Genomic DNA, 24644 nt, shown 5'->3' with positions numbered 1-24644 from the left:
ACAGCATTCTTGCAGAGGCAGCTAAAAGCTGGGCTTGGAGGCCTCTTCTGAGTAGTCCAGTCCCTTTCTGTAGGTCTCTATACAGGCTGAGGGTGTTCCCTAAAATATGTTGCCCAATTCTAAGAAGTGTGGGGGAAGATGGAATGGGCAGGGATTGATAGTCTAGATTTCCACAAAGATCTTTTTAAAAACAACCAAAACAAAAAACCTCTTAGAGTTTAGTCACAAGTCCAAATCTGTCTTCTATTTTCAGACTGGAAGTTTATCCCTCCTTTCTGTTCTTCCTAGCTGTGGGCGGAGTCTACCACCCGGTGAGTCATGTCCCTGGCCAGGTTTGAAATGATTAGATTAGAGACTGTTCTTACTCTCCCCTTCCTTCATGTTGGATGCAGGAGAATGTGCAAAAATCTCCTGAGGAGGCAAAGTCTGCCTGATCAATCTTCAGCAGGCTCCACTCTAGCCCATTGTGCATTGTACTTGCTCAGGAGGTGCTGGTGGGAGCCATCAATCACCTTGCACAGCTGAGAGACATTGTTCTGTAAGACAGGTTCCTGATCTGTGTAGCACCTCATGCATGAGGCTTCTGCCTCCCAACTTGAACCATGTACCTGTGCTGGGCCATCTGGAGCTGCTGCTGCCTCCAGCTCACTTGGGTGCACTGTAACCCCTGGTGAGCCTCAGGACCCTCCAGCCTTCATGATGGGCTGCAGCTTGTGCAAGATCACTGGTCAAAACTGTTCTGTCAAAAACAAGATTTTTTTAAAGCATTTATCAAAATGAAAAATCTCCATGGAAAATTTTCCATTGAGAAACCAAAAATGTTTTTTCTAACTGCTGCTGGCAAAAAGGGCTGGGGACAAGGAATGAAATTCAGATTTGAGTTTGTCTTCCAAAATCCAGACGACTTTCATGAAAAACTTGCCAAGATTTGAAACTTTTTGCAAAAACCAGTAGCTGTCCTTTGCGAAGCACTGGTGCAGAGGGACTGGAGGCAGCAGCACTGGCAGGTTCAACTGAGGTCTGAGTCTGGCAAACTGGAACCACAGCCTGAGAAGCAGGAACTAGGCTGTTAAGTGGAAATTGCAGTGTCTTCAAATGGGGAAGTGCCATTCTTATGTGTCTGTATTTGCTGAGATTACTTGCAATATACGAGCCAGGGATAATTCTGCTGGGTTCCTATCTCTGGTCCACTCCAGAAGTTTATGAAAACTGGTTGGTTTTGTTCAACATACCTGGAGCAGAGAACAACTTGTGGCTGTAGGGACTAGCCATTTCTAATTACCATAGTCCCTTTAATGCTGTCAAATCCGCACCAGGTAGTGCTCTCTCCACTGTGCTTAGGACACTGAATGAGGGGAAAGATCTGGAGCACAGTGAAGAAAACAGTTGGTGGATATAAGAGTTTGGTTAACCCGGACCTGGTAAATTAGGGCTACGCTATATGAGTGGCCATAGGCCTGGCTGGTCACTGGGAAGGTGGATGGAAAGGAGGGAACATGCCACAGACTCATGACACCAGGATCAATTTTATGATATAATGAGACATCTGTGTCTCTCTGTACTCCTTGCGGGAGGGAAAGGGGGTGGGGTAGTAATGTGACACTGATACACACCACATGCTATATTTCATGGCATTGCCACGCTGTGCTCCTCTGGAACACTGATTTCTGGTGCTGCTGACTGGGCGAGGACTCCACAGCTTAACAAGAGGGAATTATTAGAGACACAGATTCCTTCTCTACACTGACTCCTTACCATGTTGATAGCCAATGTTTATAAAGCAGAGTACCCGTTTGTGCAGCCAAAGGAGCATAGTAAGTTTTCCTCAGCTCCAAAATTCTTAACCTTTCCTGCTTTTCTCTAGCGCGTCGCTGTTGGGCTTGGCATCACCTGGATCATTGGGAGAGTCCTCTATGCCTATGGCTATTACACAGGAGGTGAGTCTTTAGACTGACAAAGGATGAGCACCAGTTGAGACTTGGGGTCTCCAGTGCTAACCGCCTAGCCTCTTCAGTGGAAGGTTGCCCTGCGAGTCCAGGGTGGTGGTGTGTGAATAAGGTTTCCTGTACCACTGAAGGGAGGTTGGTGGCTGTGCCCTATATGTTGGGGTGACAGCAAAGACTTGGCACTATAGACTCTGCATACACTTGTCCTTCTGTATAAGGAGCTCTATTCTGAGAATAGGATGAGCTAAATATGGCTACCCCCAGTGCCATGGTATCTGTTGCTCCACCCTGAAACTGAACGCTAGTTCCTGGTCCCTTGTTCACTTCTCTGAGTTTGTGAAGGCACTTTAGTCTCAAAGGTACAATATCCTAATTAGAACTGCAGCACGTGTTCCCCCTTCCTAAGAAAAGAAACTCTGTCCACAGTGGGAAAAGACAGACTGAGGTGTGTGTTGATACCTTCTCCCAACACACACAAGTGGCATCCTTTGACTTAAAAGAACTAGTCCTTTCAGTCCTGACCAACTATCTCTTTTTTCCCTCAATCCATGACAGGTATGCTCTTCTGGACCAAATCTGTACTATTTAATTGTGTCTACTGCACCTACCTAATATGGTGCTGGTGCTTCTATAAATACTTGGATGATAACAGGGAAAACAGATGATTCTTCCCCATTCCCCAAAAAGCAGTGCAAACACTGAACAGTGGAAGGACAACAGCCCTTTAAACCTCCATCTGTAGGATAGCATTCAGGAAGCAGAAGAGCTAAAATTCCCTGTCGCTCATTGGCTGCTCACTTTCTCCAAAGTGCTGTTATTCAGGTGTGCAGCCCACAGACCCAGTCTCCTCACGGTGGGGTATTCTGGGTGGAGTGCTACAGCCTGCCAATCTAGCCCTGGAACCCCATCGGTTTTTGGGCAGCTGGCTTGAGTGGCATGTCAAAGTGATAGGGTTAAAGAAAGACAAAGCATTTGTGTAAAATGAAATACAAAAGTCACAAGCCTCCAAAGCAGTGACCCACTGCAGACTCAGATGGGAAAGTCTCATCCATTTACCCAAGTTCTGTTCCCCCTGTGTGTAACTGATGATCCAGCTCTACAGGGTGTCAGTTACACCAACTGGAGCAGGGGAAGCTTGGAATCCTGAATTCAGGATTTAGACCTTAGGGGACCTGTAGGGATGAGCTTGGAGGTTTCAGCCTGCAACAGTCTTACCCACTTGCTTTTAAATGTCGACGTTCCATAAAGGCTTTTTGGCTTTCCCTTCAAAAATGAACCAATTAGGCAGCTGAGAATGAACTTTCTCTACAGCAAGTTGAGCCCTGACCTGCACCCCCACCCCCCAAGTGCTACCTTGTTAAATGTGTATTAAACCTCCTTGTAGCATGGGATAGTGCTGAGCTAGCTAAGTCTTTGTGCTCTCTTGTCTCTTTCTACAGATCCTGGAAAGCGAAACAGAGGGGCCATTGGTTCGGCTGCACTCATTGGATTGGTGGGGAACACTTTGTACTCAGCCTTCCAGCACCTTGAGTGGGTCTCCAGAGAGTAGCCAGCCTCCACCCCCTTCACAGCTTTGTGGAGAATCTCCAAGGTGTAGAGTGGTAGGGATTTTGGGGGGGAAGGTGTTTTTGGATAATAAACTTAATTTCCAACATAACTAGTTTTTTCCTAATTAAAATTAAAAGGAAGTGTTTTCATCTTGAACTCTTAGGTAAAAGGGCTTTTTATAGTAGTCCTGGGCAATAATACAGAGAGAGATTAGAAAAAAAGCCTGTACTATACTTACTGGGATACAGAAGTCCAGTAAACTGGAATTTTTGTATAATATTGGCCTTACCTGATCTGTCACAGATCAAACTGGGCCTCCTAGTCCATCTCCATGTGCTAGGATGATACAGACAGTCGCATCTGATCTCCAACAGCAAGTGACTCCTCTGGGTGGGTGATCAGAAAAGGTTGAACTGTGTCCAGGTCCTAGCCAGAAAGACGTTTCTTCCTTTCCCTATAGTGAGCTGCAGGCACAAGGATGATCACTTGGTGCCTACAATGGTGTTGGCCTAACATTACTAGCCAGTTCTTGTTCCTGGGTTAGGCTTAGCCTCTGCTACAGGCAGTGCTAGCTGAACTAGATAAAAAGCAGGATCACTGACACTTATCACCAAGCTCTTATCGTGATGACTACAGTTAAAGCAGCATTACAGCATTTAAGAGCAGTGGAAGGGAACAAAGCAGCTGAAGTAGGAAATTCTGGCCCCTCTGCTCCAAAGGTGGCCCTTAGCCCAGCCCTTGATCCCTGTGATCCCTTTTCTCAGAGAAGGAGCTGTCCTTTGGTACCACAGCAGCAGTCTTTGCAAGTGAGACCTTGTCCGTGTTGTTTTACCCTGCAGTCCGTACTTCAGGCAGATGAATAAGTATGGAGATGGAGGTGGTGAGGGCCAAAGCAGCTGTGCCCTGGGAAAGAGCACTAACACCATCCTTGCATCTCAGCTTCTCCTGTTGGTATAATATTGCTAACCTTCAGCTGCTCCTTGGAGTTTCTCTGCTGGAAAGGCCTTCTGTGCTTTGATTTCAGAGCTGGGGGATGTAGTGGATTATCTAGGGCAGGCAATGCTGGGTGTTTCCCTCTACTGTTTTAAACAGGAGGTGGAAACTGCCACAGTTCAGTATAATGCACTTAACTTTTGAACAGGCAAAACTCCAGTTATCCGTAATTTCACCCTTTTGTTCCTTACGCTCAATGCCTCAGTATTGTTAATCTCTTTACCTACTTCTGTTTAGCTAAGCTAGCCATACACAGCTTTTTAATTCTTCCACAGTCAAGTCCCTCTAAGGGTAGGTGCAGTCTGCTCTCAACTGCTGCCAGTGCAGCACTAGCTTGCTGGTGTCCTAGAACTGAACACTATGCTAACTGCAGTGTACATTGCCACCTTTCTGGAGTAGCAGCAGAAACTCATCTCTTGAAAGAGCCACAGGAGGCAGTTTTGCACTTGGCAGTGCCCTTCTGTACCCATCAGATCAGTTCCATTTCTGAGCCTTTCCCTTTGATACTACACTTGATTTAAAGATCTTGTTGCCCTCTAGGTCCTTTATGCAGTGAGTGATCTAGGCAGTAGCTCTGCTGTAGATGGTACTCTTATGAGTTAACTTTGCTAAACTCCAAGCTGGATGGCTTGAGCCTGTTTAGTGCTTGTTCCCTGCTCACATACTAGTCCTCTACCCCACATGAGAGTTGTAGCTCCTCTCTAAAACAGCTGGCAGGATTTCTTTAACTGCATTGCAAGTGACCCTTGTATTGACTCCTACAATACCAACAGTCTTCTCCCACTGGAAGCCAGCACTTCAAGCTACAGCTCCCATTTTTCCATATACAGATCTTTCAGATAAGGCCATATACCAGCACTTTTATTTGACTGCTAAAATAAAGGAGTATAAAACACTTTCTCCAATTGCATGTGTACATAAAGAATAGCTTGCCTAATTGTTGGTGCCCTGGGGGATAACAAAACAAGTTTCACTAAACAAGCAAATAGCCCTAGGTGATTCCAGGGTAGAGCACTAGCACTATTCCATAGCTGCAGGTGGATGCCGTTATACACTGCTGTTCTCACTGCACAATGAGCTATATTTGGAAAAAGACCCAACCATTCCCCTATAGAGATGGCCAAACAGTGTTCCAACGCCCCTCTATGCTGAAATAGTTTAGGATAAGGGCATTGCTGTTCAGAACTGGTCTAGGAGAAGTCAGTCATGGTTCTACCAAGGCTCTCATACAGCTCCATGTGCATGAAGGAAACCTCTGGCTACGGACTGTAGCATCAGTGTAGGTTTTCTCCATGCACTATGAACTGTCAGAGCATGACCCAGTAGTTAATCAGAAATTGTTAAACTAAACAGCTGCTATGTCTACTGGCACTAACTTCAGTAGCAACAGTTGCTGGTGATGAATCAAGGTCACTTAATCTGATTTTTGTCCTAGGCCCGCCAGGCAAATTGTGAAGAATGGGACACTCAAACCTGAACCCCAACTGTTTAGGTGTCCCATGCCCCCCCACTCACAAATGCATAGGATTGCAGCACACCACCCCACCCCACCTTTCCCCATTTGCACAGGACATTCAGAGCACTTTGTTACTGCCATCTAGAAGTTCTAGTAGAAATCTCTGGCTGACTGAGTGGGACAGCCTGGTGCTCTTCTGTGAGGCCCATGCCATTAGAACACAGATTCCACATCACCCATCTCCACACAGACTGTTTTCAGCTGCGAGTAATACTCCATTGCTGCCCGGCCGTTCTCTCTGCCGAACCCTGGAAGGGACAGACACCATATTCAAAAGGGAGATGGTAGTGCCAGTCATTGCCACCCACCTTTTTTGTTATTGCTCTGTCACCAGCCATTTGATCAGACTCAGCCATGCACGCTTCTGGCCCTTGGAAGAAGGATGACCCTGCCTGCAGGCAGCAGTACAGCATCACTACCTTCTTGACATGGCATTTCAAGTTCTCTCTAAACCGAGTAGCTGAGTGAGCTCTGAGCTAGGAGCCATAGCAGGCCATGTAAATTCCCTTCCCTTGCTTTCTCTGTGTGTAACAATGCAGCCCCCTCACCAACCTCCTGCCTTCAGTTTCTAACTGCAGCCCTGGGTGCTCAAAATAGCAACCAAGCTGCTGAGTGGCTTTTGGCTTCCCACAGGTGTGACAGCCTCAGTTTTTGGTGTCTCAGCCTAGGCTGACACCAGTTGATTCTGCTATCACTGGAGTAGGGACATGTATTCCTGTAGGCTGGAGAGGTTTAAAAGGGAAGCTCTAATAGGTTTTGCAGAGCTGGTGCCCTGCTCACCTGACATCTTGTATCCTCCAAAGGGCAGCTCCACAGGGCTGATGTTATAGTTGTTAATGAAGCACATTCCAGCCTGGAGGGCAGCCACCACTCTGTGAGCGCGCTGGATATCCCTGTGGGAAAAGGACAAGGTTTAGTGCAAGCTTCCCTTTCACACCAATTCCCCCAGCCCTCTGCAGACAGCTCAAGTGGCAGGCATCAAGTCCCACTAGCAGCCTTTGCTCTCCATGCCCAGCAGCAGAGCTGTGGAGAATTGCATGAGAATCTAGTTCACAGGCAGTGTTTTTGACACCAATGAGAGAGGCACCCAACCTGTGCCTGCCCAATGGATGTACAGAACTGTCACATCTTACATGGGGATTAGGTTCTAAAGCCAGCGCATAAGGCGGAAATCGCATATAGTCAAAACCCCAGACCAGCAGCAAGCTGAGCTGGACTGGCAACTGGAACACCGGACCAGCTCAGCCCGCCGTCGGTCTGGGATTCCATCTGCTGGCTCCTGCCAGCCAGGGGACACAGCCCCGCTGCCAGCCCGGGCTTCCGTCCATCGGGCTGAGTGGGGCCAGCGGCCGGGACCCTGGCTTGCAAGGGGCCCACAGCCAGAACCCCAGACTGGCGGCGGGCTAAGCAGCTCAGCCAGCTGACCCTCTGGAGTTCCGTCCACTGCCCCCGCTCAGCCTGCTGGACAGAACCCCGGGCCAGCAGCAGGCAGAGCAAGGCCATATTCCCGGGCTGGCAGGAGCCAGCAGATGGAATCCCAGACCACAGATAGTGGAATTTGTGTAAATGTGCATATGATGCAACTTCACTGCAGCAGCTAGTTGCCAGGAAACCTAGGGTAGCACTTAGAGCTGTTAGCCTGCCTTCCGTGTGTACTAGTTCCGTCTTCTCCCCCAGCACTGCAAGGGAAAGCAGGCAAAAGCTGCCTTTGGACACTTGGTGTGTGCATGTCCCAAAAGGAGGCAGAGAGTCTTCCTGTGGCAGGGAAGACAGGCAGGGCTGTGAAGGAGTTTGAGTGGCAGTTGGAGACAGGTTGTTAGAAAAGCAGAAATGGGGGAGGAGGAGGGAAATCAACAACTGTCTGTCAGTCATTTACAAGCTCTGTACTCCCAGCATAGTGCACTTTGTTAAATCTTTTACATTACAAACTCCTGGGAAAGGGGCCATTTCCTAATCTATGTCTGCACAGTGGGACCCCAGTCCTAGATGGAACACACAGCACCAGAGACCACATGTCCAGCACACAGAAAAAGGGACTTTTTGTTCCAGGTCCTGATCCATTACTGGGACTCCCAGGTGCTACGATTATATACAAAAAAATAAATAATAGTGCTCTGTTTTGATCTGAGCCATCCTGCTGCTCTCTGTGGCTGTTAAGAGAGCATCTGTGAAGCAGAATTGCCACTAGGACTTGGTGTTCTAGTTCGGTAACATTCTTCCCTTATTGCTAGTACCTTTCAAGGACTGAACACTGCCCCCCACCTGTACCTGGTAAAAACACCACCTGCCAGCCCAAAGGTGGTGTTATTGGCTCTCTCCAGGACCTCCTCCTCAGTGTCAAATGGTAGGATGGACATGACAGGCCCAAAGATCTCCTCTTTCACACAGGTCATGTCATCTCTGCAGTTCCCTGGAAGTATTGCAGCACATGTGTGAATTTGCCATGTTGAATTCTGTATGTAAAATCCCAGCCCCCACCACAATTGTCCTTGACAGAGCACCTTCATTGACACTCCACTGGCCAAGTTGGGAAAGGTTTAGGGTAGAATGCAGGTGGGAGAGGGTGGCATGTCCTACCTCTCACATGCAGAGCAAGCACTAACTTTTGCACTCATCCCTCTAACTGGTCATTCTACTGAGCTCCAATCTACAACTTGTGTGCCAATTCTCTGTCAAGGCCACCATGTGCCATCCATTGTGTCTCAAAGCTCCTGAACCGAGGAACCCCTATATGCCTTGCACTGCAACCTGAATCCATTATCTATATTACTTATGCGGAATGTTGCAGTTCAGCATTGAAGGGCTAGGCAGAGCTGTGTGTGAGACCAAAGGAAGGTACTGCAAGTCAGGACTGAATGTACTGGCAGATTGGGGGTGGGCTGGGGAGGCAGCAGCAATGGTGTTGGTGTGCACAAGCTTGCACGTCTTCTGCCTGTATCATGCCTATAAGATCCTCCGACAAGTAAAGATCATGTCCAAACATAGCATTGGATACATGACTTCTACCCTGGCTCTGCATTATGCAGGAAGTTGGCAGGCTGCCTGCCCACAATTCAAAGCCCTCAGCTGCTGCTTCACATCTCCCATTCCCTCCCATTCCCCTTTAAGCCTACCCACCCTCCATTCTTGTACCACCAGCCCTGGGGCTGAACAACTAGATGGGGTTGCAGGAGAGTATAACAAAGCTAAGCAAAATGGGCAGTGTGATAGATGAAATTTAATGTGTGCCAAGAGTATAGCTACACTGCAGTCAGAGGGGTGATTGCAGCACACGGACACACCTGAGCTAGTGGTTTCAAGCTAGCTAGAGCAAACAGACCTGAAGCCACAGCAGCATGTATAAGCTCCCCCACCCTGATTACATACTTGAACTGCTAGCACTTTTAGCTGCACTGCTATTGTTATTCAAACTAGCTCAATCAAAGCTAGCTGTGGTCTGTCTACAAGTGCTGCAATCACAGCTCTGATTGCAGTGTTGAAATATCCTAAGTTGCAAGGTAATGCACAGTATGAGACACATTTACAATTTCTCATAATCCTTCCTGGGCTCAAAATTGACTCCAAAACGGACCTAGGCATTGTTATGGACAGCTCAAGGACCTCTCCTCAATGCACAGCAGCACTCAGGTGTTAGGAAGCAGAAAAAAATGCTCACAATATTGCTACACTGTATACAAAGTCTGCCCTTGAACACCATATAGTCAGTTCTAGTCACTCCCTTTGCAACATAGTCAATGGTCTCAAAATAGTAAGAGGCCTACAGGAGCGGGGAAGATTGAGAGTATTCAGTTGAGAGGAAATGAAGACTAGATGCAACAAGAGGTGCATCAAACAGTTCAGAGAAGGTAGATCAGGAACTGCTCTCTCACACAACAAGGAAACTCCTTAATTTAAAAGTGATGAAAGAAAGTGCTTTTTTTAAAACTAACACCATGATAATTAGCCTGAGGAACCCACTGCCACTAGATGAGATCAAGAGCCCCATAAGATTCAAGGAGAATTAGTGTTTTGTTTTTTTTTTTTTGAAGATCATCATCTACAGTCAAACTACTTGGGAAAAGCTTCTTAAAAAGGGATATCAACTTTCATGTCTCAGGACACACAGCAAGCACTATCTACCCAGGGTTAGGGAGAAATTTCCACCCGTTTGTGCCAGTTCTCTTGCAGTTGTCCATCCTGGGGGTATTAATACATCTTCCTCTGAAGCATCAGATTCTGGTCACTGTCAGAGAAATTATACACCACTGATCTTACCCAGTATGTCCCTATGCCTCTAGAGTACCGTGCGTTGGGTCCAACTGTCTGAGCAATACAAACTATCTGAAAAGGGTTACACATTTCACAGGTTCCAGTTTAGGCAGAGGGTCCTACTGAGCTCAGGAACGTGTTAGCATTAAACCTATGCGTGTAAGACAGCTCCACTGAGCTGAAGAGAAATCATACCTAGCACGCAGGGTCGCATGTAGTAGCCATTCTTCAGCTTGAGGTCATCAGGAACATAGAGCTCCCCACCACACAGCACTTTTGCCCCCTGAAAATAAGCCAAACTAGAAGGTACACAGATGTCAGAGAGCCAGCACACCGCCCTGATGTGCCTGTTGGCCAGCAGCAGCCTAAGGTGGATGGAGTTGGCCACAGTCACAGGAATGATGGAGTCCACGAGTTTGGGGGTTTAAGGGGTGGCAACAGTCAAATCAGCTTCAAAGAGAGCTACCCAGTGAAGGCCCTGGACTGCTTGGTTGGCTAAAAGAGCTGGAGCTGTCACCCTGTGGCTATGTGGAGACCAGAGCAGGCAGTTCTCAGTGACAGGATTAGTCAGTTTCCCAAGAGCACAAAGTCTCCCTCCCTCCTTCCCTTTATGCCAATGAAGTGCAGGAGAACAGCAGCAGCTTGCACCACTTGTTTGGGGAAGCCAAGCTGGATTCCCAAGGTTATTTTGGTTCCTTCATCTCCAGCAGGTCTGACATTTCCCCTCCAAAGCTCCTCCAAGAACTTCAACACATAAGCTGAGATGCCTAAAGGCCTGAGTAGCATGTGACTGGCCAGATACATTATGGGGATGTTCACCCCACCCAGAACAGAAAGGGGTCTGCTCTACTCTACCAGCACCACCGCAGGCAGCAGAATGGAAATTAGTCATTTGGCATCCCCACCACCACCCTTGGCTTGATCTTGCTCTATTTTTTTAGAGCGTGTGCTAATCACCCAGCAATAAGTGCTTTTCTCGGGTGGACTGGAAAGGAAGGGGTTAAAGCAGATGTTTGCAGAAGGCACCCTGCTCTAGCGCCTTGTCCATCGTACACCACTGTGACCAGCATTGACTCTGGAGTAAATCAAGCTGGGACCTATTTTTTTTTTCCCACAGTGTGAACACAATTCATTGGGTGCTTTACTACACAAACCCCTACTGAATAATTTTAGATATAAATTGAATTGCCTTTTTAAAAAAAACCAAGATGTCCGTTATGGTTTATCTTTGCTACTGAACAGGAGCACCTGTATTCTAGTTCCAAGAATGATGAGCAAACAAAACACTTCTTGCTTCATCCTAGTTTGAGATTGTGCCACTGTCACTAGCAATCTTGTTTTATTTTTGGAGAAGAATTCAGGAATAATTCAATATATCTATGCTGCACATGTGACCTGTCCTTGGCCATAGGAGCAACTGCATCTTTAGGAGTCTCAAAATGTACATCAGCTTCTCCTGTAGCTTTCCCACTAGAATCATATTCCATGGTGCTTTTTGCCAGTTTCAGTGGAGCAAAAAAATTTACAATGTCTTGGGTACTAGCTTGACAGGCTTTCATGTTTTCCCTGGCAGGTGTTTGCTATCAGCTAAGAACTGAAATCCCTTGAGTTTAGAGCAACTCAGAGCCTGAGCAGACAGCATGTGCTGCTGCCCAAGCAACAAGCAGATAAAGGAGGAAACTGTTTTCAGCTGTTTGTATTAAGAGCTGGCCAGGGTCCAAAGTTCAGGGCTCTGTCACTGTCCTGTTACAGATGATGATATTGCTAACATGGCTGGTGAAGCCAGGAGCTGCAGTCCCTTGTTAGTATGTCAGAAAGGGTAATGCAGAGCCCTAGACTTGGCCTGTGACTGGAAGAATGCATTTCCCACTGCTTTGTTTGAAGAGCCCAGTGAGCTGTAATTTGAATCTGCCCAGGTGATCTGTTACTAGCCTGGCACATTAAACAAAGAGCTCTGCAGTTAAACTTTAAACCAGGATTGTCAGACTCAGTGCGGGGAGAGCACCAAATTCAGCTTTTCATTGACAGCACCTACTACAAGTTCAGAACAGTCTCCTCTTGACCTATAGCAGAGCTCCAACTGGAATCAGCAGGAACTTTGCACAAAGATCAAGGGTGAAATCTGGCTTGTATGTAATAAGTTTGGACCAGCCCCTCAGTTGGTGCAGATCGGCATTCCTCCAGTGGAGCAATGCCAGTTTACACCAGTTAAGGATCTGAACTTTAGTTGTTCATTTCATGGTCATGTTCAGCAGGAAAATATTCTCCACTTCAGGATGACCCTTACTTCTGTCATTTGTTTCTCTTCCCTCCTTTCTGTTTCTCTTCCTCCCTGTCTGTCCCCTCCTTTCATCCCCCTTGCATTTTGTTCTCTGCATCACCCCAATTCCACCCCCTCCAGGGTTCACCCCCGACCCCTTCCCTACTCCTGCTGCTAAAATGATCAGCCATTAAATAGTTAGTGCTGACATATGAACATCATTAGACTTTAGCATGGCTAGGCCAAAGGTACTAACAGGGATTGGGAAGTTCACCTATCTCAAAGCTATTATTTCCAGGCTGCCTGCAGACCAGCCACACATCACTTCACTAGTTACATTTGGGTCAAGTCTAGAAGGTTCTCATTGCAAACACATGACCTATCATTTTGTTTTTAAATGAAAGCTGAGATTCTACAGTATTCAAGCAAGCCAGGTGTTTGCCACCTCTGCTTTACATGTTACAATGTGCACTATCTATCCCCATGAGCCCATAGCCTTGCTGAGACACTAATATCTGAATGGTATGATATCTTACCACTCTGATTCAACATTAAGCCATTGTGTAAGTTTTAATCTAGGTGTCCCTTCTATATGTATCCTCTTGGCATGCGTAATTCGGCTTCACCCCAGAAAGGGTAGGGAGAACATGCTGCCTGTCTATTAAATTAGCAGCTGAGGGAGATGGAAAGTCCCTTCCCCAATGTGTGTGACTCTTTCCAACAAGCCGCCTCAAATCCAAGAAAGCCAGATGGTCTCACCTGCTCCTTCGCTTGAGTAATGAACCCCAGGACTCGCTCCAGGTGGGGGCGGCTGATGAGGGCCCCCATCCTTGTGTCTTCCAGAAGTGGATCTCCAATTTTAATCTTCTGGGTGCGTTTCACCACTTCCTCCGTGAAGGCCTCCAGGATCTCCCTCTGCACAAACACTCGAGTGCCATTGCAGCAAACCTGGGACATCAGAATCAGCAGTATCTTATACAAGGCTCTTTAGGAGGAGGAATATGTAACATAACTATGGTCCCCCACAGGACTCCCCACATGGCACATTATCCCACCCACCGAAGCAGCACATGCACCAACCACTTGTTTCACTTACACTACCTCCAAGAAATGGGATTCGGCTGCAAGTGGCTATTAAGTGACCAGTGTAGCTACCAAGTTTAACCCCCTCACTATCTTCCCTCAAACATATTCAATCCTTGAAGGAGCCAATTAGGGATCTGGGGCAAAAATCTGTCTGGGGATTGGTGCTGCCTTGAGCAGGCGGTTGGACTAGATGACCTCCTGAGGTCCCTTTCAACCCTGATACTCTATGATTCTATATTGGGAGTGAACGGAAGAATTTGAGCTCCTCTCTCTATCATCACCTGCTCCATATGGGCCACTAGCATGATTACTGTTTGCATGACAGTCTGATTGATTAGAGAGGAGCTCAAAACAGTCCAGGCGCCTTCCCTCCCCACTCTGGGGCCGTTTGGACATGACACAGAAGTGAACTGCATTATGCAGCTCAGTCCATCCCCAGGGGCAATCAAGGCAAAGGGACTGCTTGCTGTTCACTCCCTCACCACAAAACACATCACATCCAAGTACAGTGGAGTCACATCTTATGTAGGGGTTAGGTTCTGAAGTCAGCGCATAAGGCAAAAACCACGTATACAGTCAAAATTACCCTTGAAAATACCTTAAATCGCCCATAAAGTACAGTACTGTATACTCAGAGGTGAAAGTAAGCCAGTATGGAGCCGCAGGCCCTTTAAATCGCCACCCGAGCCCAGCTCTCGGAGCCCCAGGGTAGTGGCGGCAGGACTTCAGCGGTGATTTAAAGGGCCAAGGGCTCAGGTCACTGCAGGGAGCCCCAGGCCCTTTAAATCATTGCCAGAGCCTTGCAGCTACTACACCAGGGCTCTGGCAGCAGGGCTTGGGAGGCAATGTAAAGGGCCCAAGGCTCCAGCCCTTTAAATTGCCAGTCTGGGGAAGCCGGTGTGGTCCGGTATGCTGTACCGGCTTACTTTCACTTCTGACAGTATCTTTAAACACTAGAATCACACTCAGCACAGCGAGATGCTCACACTATGAGAGGCATACAGGAACTGAGACAGACTGAGGGAACAGCAGATTCAAGTTTCCCATCTCACGCTCACTCCGGGGCATATGCTCATTGACTGGAATGGTGGCAGAATCGTTATTTTTCTTTTTGCCAAGCGCACATGGTTAAATTCACGTATGATGCAACTCTACTGTATTTTAATGGTCTCAGGGCCACCAAGTGGTGCAAATATATTTGGCCACCAGCAGGGGATAATCAGAATTCAAACCCCAAAGGGACACTTAAGCATTTAGCTATTATGGCAATAAATATTACAGAAAGCCCCAAAGTGTGCCAGGGGCTGGGCCCACGGGGTAAACATCTTGCAAGCTGGCATGGGCATGGGAACATCATCTGCAAGCAAGAGAGGAAATCCCCACACTGCTGCAGACTCACCGCAGCTGATCTAGTCAGTAAGGGAATCCAAAGAGGCTGCAGTAGGGACGAAGAGCCAGACATTCTGATCTCTGTGCTGCAGGCTTAACTCCAAGGGCCAAGCTGCAGGAATAGCTTATCTTAGGGGCTGGTATCTTACACAGAAGCAGCTCCTGGAGCCGCCACCTCCACTCTGGAGAATGATTCTACCTGCTGGGGCAAGTGTGGAAGGAGCTAGAGGTGGCACAGGAGTAGGCATTCGAACCCCAGTTTTGCCCTCTATCAGGATTCTCACTAGAGGCAGAATCCAGGAGACATCCCCTCAAACAACAAGGTGTGTGCTATAGCCCTGCATGGGACTATTCTTAATCCCACTCCCACATGCTCCTCTGAACCCCAGTCCCGCTGCAGGGCTCTACACTAGTCCTGTACAGAGCTCTAGTATGTTCCCTTCCCCAGGCCTGTGAAAGAAACTTCATAAACAGGTTCCATCATGGGCACTGCCCCCAGGGAAGTTTTTCCTATCAGGTACAAGGAGAGTGAATATAACTTGAGTGTTTTAGGACATCAATCGCTGTAGTATCTGTGGGGCTGCAGATGGGGAGAGGAGGGAAACGAGAGTAGAGAGTAAGCAGGTAGCATTCACATCTCCTTGGAGCTACACACCTCGCCCTGCGTTAGAAAGTTGGCCATCAGGGCTCCATTCACGGCATTCTCTAGGACGCTGTCAGAGAATATGATGAGGGGGGACTTGCCCCCCAGCTCCAGAGTGACTGGCTTGACCCCTTTGGCTGACATCTCCATGATCTAATACAAAGACAGAAGGGACAGGCTGCTGGGGGATGAACACAAATGAGACTGAGGGCCCGATCAGGTCCAGAAGGGCCACAGGAGACCACAAATACATGCCCCCCATTCTAGAGAAGGGGGAGAGAGGAGAAATTCACCCCCGGCCCACACACATGCCCTTTGCAACAACAGAAGTAGGTCACATTCAGAAGACTGGGGACTGCATTTTTTTTGGTGAGGGGCACTTAGGACTGTTCCCAGACTGCTGCTGCATGATGGGCACAAGAGACTTTTTGCTGATTAAAATGGTAGTTGAAACCCAAAGAGCTGTGCATGTTGAAAATTTACAGTTTTAAGGGTGTATAAATTTTAACATGTAATAAGACTAACTGAGTGCAAGGATCCAGACATACAGCACCAGCCAAGGATGCACATAGGGCATGTGTGTGTGAAAATATCTACAATACCAGAAGCAGAGTGACCCAGTCTGTGCTGTGCTACTCTCCTCTTCACATCTTTTGGGGGCCTCACCTGCCTCAGGGAATGGACAAGGGCTCTGGTTTCTCAGCAAAGAGACTTTGTCAAGGACTGAGGAAGGTGGGGGGAGTATTTTAATTTGCTTCTGAAAAGGCAGCAACTAGAAACTGAGGGGAATGAGCTAGATCCCCTCCCCACCACAGGAAATGGCCAGGATCAGTTAGTATCCCACACTAATGGAGGGATTGATTCTCTAGGGAGAAATGCTTGAGTTCCAGACTCACATGGCTGCAGGATAAATCTTCCCCAGCTCCAAAGAACTAATTGTCTCACTGCATGCACATGAGCGGAATTTGCTGTAGGTCAGGGTTTATTCCCCAAGATACCATTGCTAGGTAAACAGCTGTCCAATAACGTGGGGTATAAAATTACTAACAATGATTGCTACCTCTCCTCCCTCCACCCCCTGGGAAAAGAGAGGTCTCTGCATATTAATTTACCCTGAGTTTGGATTGATTGGAGGGAAACATATTAGTTTCCAGGAGTTCTCATGTGTTCTCTTACTACTTAGTTCAAAACATATCCTGACCCAAGTTTACCCATTTAGGTACCTGTATTTATTCTCTGCTACAGAACACTCTTCACCAGGCCATAACAGGCTGAGGAGTTTAAAACTATCAGAGCAGAGACTCTCCATGAATTTTATCAGGTTAATAGCTCCTCTCTAGAGCAGAGGCAACCTTCAAGCCCCCCACCCTGCAAAAAAACACCCCACAACTAATGCTGTAAGGGCCTGCCTGGAGTACAAGTACAGCCTTGTGTCTGACATTTCTGTGCCATAGCAGAATAGCTGCAAGGCATGCCCCATGTGCCCAGCCATTCTCCAGGGCAAGCTGCTTGTGCACAGGCTTGTAGGAGGGTCTACCTCTGCTGCATGTCCTCTAGTATTTGTGCCATAATTAGAAGTCCCTTGCTCTGCCCCCTAGCACAGGGTGGTCTTTACCTTGATACCAGTTGGTACACTCCCAGTAAAAGAGACTTTGGCCACATCCCGGTGCTGGCACAGAAATTGGCCAGTGGAAGCTCCCCCTTGCACCACGTTGAATAGCCCATTGGGCACACCAGCCTGGGTGAAGATCTCTGCCAGCATTACCACTGAGATGGGGGTGAGGGGAGATGGCTTGTAGATCATGGCGTTACCTATGTGAATCCAGCCGGAGCGGGGAGTGGAGAAGAGAAGGGGTGTTAAAATCTGAGAGACACTGGGGACAAGAAGGCAGGGGGTTGCATGTTCAGATATCTCACCCTCCAGTAGGACAATGGATTTTGCAAAGACACGGAAAACAGGAGAGCGATTGGAAGTTTTTCCCCTTTAGATCCAGACAGGTATCCAGGCAGGGCAGCAACAGCATTTACAAATGCATATTCTCAGAAACTGAATAAATGGGGGCACAAGGGGGGCAAATGCAACAGAAGTCACAGAGCAACAGGAAGGTGCTAGTATGGCACCTGCTACTGGAACTAAGTCAGGAGGAGGAGCAGGGCTACTGCTTTGCTGGCCCCACTTCTTTGCTCCATTCCCTTTCTCTCCCTCTTCCATTGAAACTCTTACCTGTTTGGCGTAAGGCAACAGCAGCACCCCCTTCCTGTCATGCTCCCACCCCATAACTTAGTTGCTAACTCTCCCTTGCCCTTGTCTCCTCTCCCAGCCAGAAAAAGGGTCTCTTAGAAACAGATCTAAGACAAATAGATGCTTCATCACCCACTAATGGAGCTCTTAGTCCATGAACACTTAACCCGACTCTCTCCTTCACCACCTGATCACCCAAAATCTTGCACAGACAAGGGGTCTCATTACCACAAGCCAAGGCTGGCGCTGACTTCCAACAGGCAATCTGGAAGGGATAGTTCCAGGCTCCGATCCCAACACATACCCCAAGCGCCTCTCTTCGGGTGTAAGCAAAGGATCCCCCAGGAAGCTGGACGTGCTGACCTGGGCAGGGATAAATACAGGTGACTGAGAATATATGTAGTCAGATGGACAAACTAACAAAGAACCTTCAAGCCTCAGACAGCTTCAGATCCACTTCCCTGCCTCACTTCCCAAAGCGGGATCTAGCAAAGCCTTCTATACTAACAGGTTTGCAAGTGCCCCAAGACCAGTAACACCAAATGGGGTTTGCCCAAAGCGGTCTTAAGATCTTGACTCAAGGAATAGCTCTTCCCCTTAGTGAATTAGAGTGAAATCCCCACAATGCCACTGGAACCAACAAAAGGACAGACACTAAAGAAAAAATTCATTGCTGGCCCAGGTGGGTGCCTGCAAGCCCACTGAAACCAGCTGCACTTGATTATGCCAACAGTGGCAGGAAGGTCTTGTGGTTAAGGCACTGGCCTGGGAGTCAAGCAATCTGGATTCAATTTCCAGTTCTGTTACAGGCTTCATGTGTGACTTTGAGCAAGTTACATCTTTCTGTGCCTCAGTTTCTCCACCTGTAAAAAGGAGAGAAGAAGCCTCTCTTCTCCCACCCTTTGTCTTGTCCATTTATGCTGTAAATTCTTTAGAGCAGGAACTCTCTCTCACTACATGTATAAACAGCACCCTAGCACAACAGGGCCCAGATCTCATCCAGACCTGAAAGCCCCAGCTAACAGTGAATCTGGTCCCTGAATATAAAGACAAAAAAGAAATAACTTCCATTTGTTACCTGCTTTACTACAGCCTCACCCATTTATATTCATAGCTAAGCTACCACCTCCAGACTATGGTCAAGCCTTTACTTGCAGACCTATCCTTAAGAGATGTTAAACCAAGGTCCAGTCTGCATTGAAGACAGGGACATCACTGGAGGTGTAGTCAGTTACCTTTCTCCCATTACAATCAGCATCAGTGTCCCAAGATGATAAATAAACTCTTGCTACATGTAGAATAGCTGCCCTGTTTACCTGGTCACTGCATTCCAGTCCAATTTAATCCCAGGCACTCCTGATGAGGTCAATGGAGTCACACATGTTTTAAAGCAGGATAGAATTTGCCCATGTTTAACTCACCACTGCATAAAAAGTGTTGTGATACCATGGTTCCTATCCTAGGTATTTGAAACCAAAATTCTACCCTATTCCAAATAGCCAGGGACTTTCCACTGTCCTTAAGATTTATCATCTGACTAAACAATCACTGCAGTATATAAATGACTGACTCACAGCTGGGGAAAAGGAATGAGGCTCCAGTGACCAGTACAGCTCTCACCTGCTATAGCCCCCGCTAAACCTGCATAATACTCCAGGCACTGCCAAGATATGTCAACATCTACTCTGGCTTCAAAGATGGATTTCCCATTATTGATGGTTTCCATGGTGGCAATTTCTTCCCTCCGTTCCTGTAAGAGCAGCACAGTAACAGCATTAGACAGACTGGCACCATGAAGACACCCTTGCCATCAGTGATGACCCAACCCTCTCTAAAGCTGTGTTTGCCATTTACCAGTTCACCAGTGTGTTGAGCTGAGTGTAGAGGAGTATCTAAACAAAGACCTGCTGGGGGTCTGCCATAGGTCTACTCTTACTTAACATCCTTGCTTAGATTTATTGATTATTTAGATTTAGAAATTGGAGTAAAACAAAACATTAAGGAAGTTCACAGAAGATACTAAATTGGGAGGAACTGCAAACAACAAGGACAAGAAAAATCCAAAAGGGACCTAAAGAGGCTAGAACCATGGATTTAAAAATAAATTCTGCTGGTAAATCATCTTTATCACCAGACTGCCATGAACACAGCATTACAATGCCACTGTAGGGGTCAGACAGCAGGAGAAGCTGGACTATGAAGGAAAAATAAGCACAAATCTCTCCAAAAATATAGCAGAGGCAAACCTGAAATGCAGCCAAAAAAGTATGTATGTACTTTTCAGTGTATGTATTCTTTCATTTGCCCTAGCAAGAGTCCCATTCTAACGCATTCCAGTTACAGGGTTACTGCACTAAATCCGGGCCTATACTGCAAACTTATATTGGTGTAACTACGTTGCTCAGGGGTGTGGAATATCCACACCCCGGAGCTACAGGGATACTGACATAACTCCCGGTGTAGAAAATGCTATGTCGACAGGAGGCACAGAAACTCTCCCATCGGCGTAGGCAGTGTTTTCACTGAGCACTACAGCTTAGCAGGGATCTGGAGCAATCAAATTTCTGAATTGCTCAGCTCTGTCTCCGCTCCAGCTCTGGGCAAAAACCTACTGGTCTGTGCTCCAGCTCCAGGCTCCGCTCCAAAGCCCTGCAGCTTAGTGTAGCTAAGTGTACACAAGCCCTTAGTAGTTATGAAGATCAGGCAGCGTAACAGTTATGCAATTTAAGTTCCAAAAGCAAATGGAGACAGGGATAGTGCCCTGTACTTTCTGCAGGCACAGAAGTTCTGGACTTTGGGAGGTTTCACTTCTAGCCACCTTACATGGACTTTTATATGTCTGATGCAAACAAAACTAAGTTTACTATAAGGATACAGAAACTACAGTAGTGAGATAAGCAATCCAGAGACCTCAGCTCAGGCATATATTTGGCCTATATTCTTTGGGGCAGGGGAGACCCATGTGACAAGGAAGGCAGCCAGGCACATTTAGGGCTCTGAAGAGACAAAAGACTGAGCTAGTGGTCACATGCAACAAAGCTGCCTTGATGAGACTGGAGACCCAGCTCTGCCCAAGGAAATCTACTATCTGTGCTGATCAAAGATGCTTTTCAAACTCTGCATTATTCATCCAGTTTGATTAAATGTTACTGCATTAGTGATCTTATCTAGTGCTGCAAGCACAGCCAAACAGCAAGCTGTCAAGCTCAGGAGGAAGATCAAGGACAGGACCACTCCATTCCAACACAAGAGAAAAGCTTCATCACATACCCGGATAATCCTGGCAGCCTCCAGCAGAACCCTGCTCCGCTCCATGCCAGATTTCTGGCTCCATATCTTAAAGGCAGCTTTGGCACTCTGCACAGCCAGATCCACCTCCTTCTCCCCAGAGAATAGAAACTTGCCCAACACTCGACCTAAGAAAAAATAAGGTTTATATTTTAGAGCTTTCATTCAGAGATTTTTGCCACTAACCTCGCTGTCAGCAAGCATTTATAGGAGTAGCACCAATGTGATCCATGGTTTAGAGTATCAGAAGAAGCGTTCATTCTGTCTCTTACTGCTTTTGCATGTATGCGAACAGATTTTAAGGTCACAAAAAAAAAAAAATCAGTGATCATCTAGTCTAACCTCCTGTCTATAGGATTTCATCTAGTAATTCCTACACTGAACCCAATAACTTGTGGTTGAACTACAGCATCTTTAAATTGAGATTGGATGTCTTTTTAAAAGATTTAATGTGATGAAGAATCCACCACAAACCATGGTGCACTGTTTCAATGCTTAGTTAACTTTGCTGTTCAAATTTTGCTCACTATTACCAGTTAGAGTTTGTCAAGCTTTGACTTCCACTTGTTGGATCTTATGTTTTTATCTGCAAGATTAAGGCATCTCCTCCCTGTGTTGATTCTGTAGGACTTGGGATAACCCAACAACACCTCGTCTAAACATCCTCTCCCAAAAAGCCTTTTAATCCCAGCATTTAAAGACAGTTATAGTTTAATACATTTTGAACAGGTCATCTGCCAGTACCAGATGTTGGTACTGGAAGAGATTTTTACTATCAGCAAGGGCCTGTAGAATTCTGCATGGATCTTCCATTAAAGGCAGTGGGCATTCTGCTTATGGACTGGGTGCAGGGCTGGGCTGCAGAGGTTGGTATTGGTATGGACTGAGCCAGCTTCTGGTATTGACACTAATTCCAAGTGTTATTTGCTAAAATACTGACAGACTGCCTCTGAATATGACCATTATGCTACTAGCACCAACTGTTATTTGCTAGAACTATGATTTTCCCCAGGGAGCTAGGGATCAAGTGCCTTCCTTGAGACACCATAAAGGGATCTGACTTTCAGAGAATGGGTGCCCAATGCCTTCTGAAAATCAGAACGGTTTAAGGTATCTCAACCTGAGATACTTAAAAGTTACAAGACACTTTTAAAAACCTTAGCATAATTCACTAGTGTGAAGGGTGGCCAGGGAAGAAAGGAGAAGCAGCTACATTAAATCCTTCAAGCATTTGAAAAGCAGCACCAAAGGCAATTCCCATACAGGAAATGCAAGCACAAGCTTCTACTTAACTATCCTGTGGATTATCAGTGATGAATTTCCATCAGAGCCAAATACTGGCTCGAAGACAAATTTCACACTTCTCCGAATGCCACTGCACAGTATCTACAGCTATTGTCACAGACAATGAGACTGATGTGAAGAGTGGAGGTGCTGGCAGGAAAGAAAGTGATGCTGGATATTCAGGGGGGGCAAAGGGAAGGGAGATAGGTGTGTAGCCCCGGTGCAGGGCACCTGGCTAGAGAGAGGAGAGAAGTCTATGCTTTCCTGTCTACCTCAGCATACCAGGGATTTGCCAAGTGCCTTTGCTGTTTCGCCCCATTCTGTTAAGTATGAAAAACACTGGGTTCAGTCCACATGAGAACTTGAGACCCAACTATCTCCAGGGCTGATGTAACAGAATGCGAAATCTAGGCCACTTAGCTGCTGTAGCAATATTTGCTGCACTAACTCTCTTTCTCCAGAGCCCTTGTATCAGATAGCACTTCCTTTTCCTATCCCATGCAAGTCAAAATGGAAGAGAGAACCTGTTAAACATCATCTTTATGGGTAAGACAAACTATGTAAGTATTACCCAAATGGCAAGCAGTGTTGTTGCGGCTGTGTTGGTCCCAAGATATTAGACAGACAATGTGGGTGAGGTAATATGATTTACTGGACCAATTTCTGTTGCTGAAAGAGATCAGTAAAGAAAGCTGTGTAAGCATGGACATTTGTCTCTTTCACAAACAGAATGTGATCCAAGAAAAGATATTATCTAACCCACCTTGTCTCCCCAAGTCAAAGGGACAGTTACTTGGAGACATTGCAGAGGGCTGGGCCTCATAGTGAAGCTTCGGATTTCATCTGCTGTGTCTATCTAGCATTCCAATCCAGTTCATGGGCACTGGCAGGCTGTTATATATCTTCAGACAATTTCTGAAGATATCCAGGATCCCAGATGCCCTACTGGCACAGACACCAGTCAGTTACCTGTCGCTGGCTCATACACTTCCTCACTGTGGCTTCCATCCACAGGTTGAATTCGGGCCCCAGCCCGGTAGTTGAGTGGTTGCTCCAAGTGGAAGGTATTGGTTTTGCTGCTCATGGTGGCAAAGGGGAGGAAGGTGCAGAATCGAGGCAGAAGGGACAGGCTGGGCCGTGGGTGCATCCAAGGGGCAAGGCAACAGGAACAGGCTATAGAGAAAGAGAAACAGAGACAGGTGTCAATCACCAAGTCTCCAGGCTCATTACTAGGAACCTCCAGCATCACCATGCACAAGGAAAAGATAAGGGCATTAAGCATTGGAGGAAGAATTGGAGGGGAGATGTGCAAGACCCCTATAATCCCACCAGAGGAAGGCATCCCACCACTGGAGAGTGGGAGGAAGTATGAAAGTCCCCATAACCCCCATGCAGAGGGGACCGCAGCAAGAAGGGGGCAAAGGAGTATGAAATCCCCCATAACCCCCTACAGAGGAAACCCCACCACTGGGTGGGGACAGAGGGGTATGAAAACCCCCACCCTGCTATGGAGGGGACCCTGACACTACAGGAAGGGGCAGGGAAGGGGTATGAAATCCCTTATAACTCCCCGCATAGGGGACCTGGGAGGGGGGCAAGGAAGGGGTATGAAACCCCACATAACTCCCTAAATAGGGGACCCTGACACTGGTGGGGGGAAAGCAGGAAAGGGGCATGAAATCCCCTATAACCCTCCCTGCAGAAGGAACCCCAGCACTACGGGGGAGAGGTGTGGTATTCCCCCATGACCCCCCTGCAGAGGGAACCTTGGCACTAAGGGGGAGGGGTGTGGATACCCCCATGACCCCCCTGCAGAGGGAACCTTGGCACTAAGGGGGAAGAGACATGGAATCCCCTGCAGGCGCCCTGCGGGGAGACGTCAATACGGGGGACGGGGAGCGAGCGGCGGGGTACGAAATCCCCCATAACTCCCCGCGGGGCATGGCGCCGAGTGGGGGCAAATCCATGGGGAAGGACCCAAAGCTACCCCCGGGGCAGGGGGCGGGAGCCCCTCGGATAAGAGAACGGAGCCAGACACCCGCGCACCCAGCGTCACTCACCCCGAGACCAACCGCTCGACTGTAGCCTGGAGCCGCGCCGCGCCGCGCCGCGCCGCCCCCTCTGTGCCCGGCCCCGCCCAGCGCCCTGCGAGCGACAGCCCCGTTATTCGCCCAGCTCCCTACCGCCACCCTCGCGCTGGA

At 47.6% G+C, this 24644-nt stretch overlaps 2 protein-coding genes across 2 annotated transcripts in view; one reads left to right on the top strand and one right to left on the bottom strand.

Annotated features, from left to right (window-relative positions):
* Positions 1-5386, top strand: part of MGST3 (microsomal glutathione S-transferase 3) — a 9350-nt gene extending 3964 nt beyond the window's left edge. The window contains exons 3-5 of the mRNA XM_032806193.2: positions 254-311; positions 1865-1937; positions 3386-5386. Coding sequence (XP_032662084.1) covers positions 254-311; positions 1865-1937; positions 3386-3495 — 241 coding nt within the window. The 3' untranslated portion in view covers positions 3496-5386. The remainder of the gene's footprint in view (positions 1-253; positions 312-1864; positions 1938-3385) is intronic.
* Positions 5328-24644, bottom strand: ALDH9A1 (aldehyde dehydrogenase 9 family member A1). Its single transcript, XM_032806189.2, has 12 exons — positions 24504-24644; positions 23413-23616; positions 21142-21287; positions 19492-19621; positions 18100-18234; positions 17245-17441; positions 15642-15782; positions 13271-13459; positions 10447-10534; positions 8272-8413; positions 6784-6896; positions 5328-6251 (listed from the first exon to the last, which is right to left on the bottom strand). Exons 2-12 carry the CDS (start codon positions 23588-23590, stop codon positions 6157-6159), a joined length of 1554 nt encoding a protein of 517 aa, XP_032662080.1. The 5' UTR covers positions 23591-23616; positions 24504-24644; the 3' UTR covers positions 5328-6156.

Source organism: Chelonoidis abingdonii, chromosome 7 (assembly GCF_003597395.2).
Source record: "Chelonoidis abingdonii isolate Lonesome George chromosome 7, CheloAbing_2.0, whole genome shotgun sequence".
In the NCBI taxonomy this organism is placed as follows: domain Eukaryota; kingdom Metazoa; phylum Chordata; order Testudines; family Testudinidae; genus Chelonoidis; species Chelonoidis abingdonii.
This window is presented reverse-complemented; position numbering and strand designations above follow the sequence as displayed.

What these genes read in the sequence shown, in the direction of transcription:
- ALDH9A1 (XM_032806189.2), bottom strand. Translation starts at nt 23,590, where the DNA reads ATGCACCCACGGCCCAGCCTGTCCCTTCTGCCTCGATTCTGCACCTTC. An exon ending in CATGCGACCCTGCGTGCTAG is followed by an intron (nt 8,414 to 10,446) that starts GTATGATTTCTC and finishes CAATACTTCCAG; the next exon opens with GGAACTGCAGAGATGACATG. An exon ending in TGGAGGATACAAGATGTCAG is followed by an intron (nt 6,252 to 6,783) that starts GTGAGCAGGGCA and finishes TGTCCCTTCCAG; the next exon opens with GGTTCGGCAGAGAGAACGGC.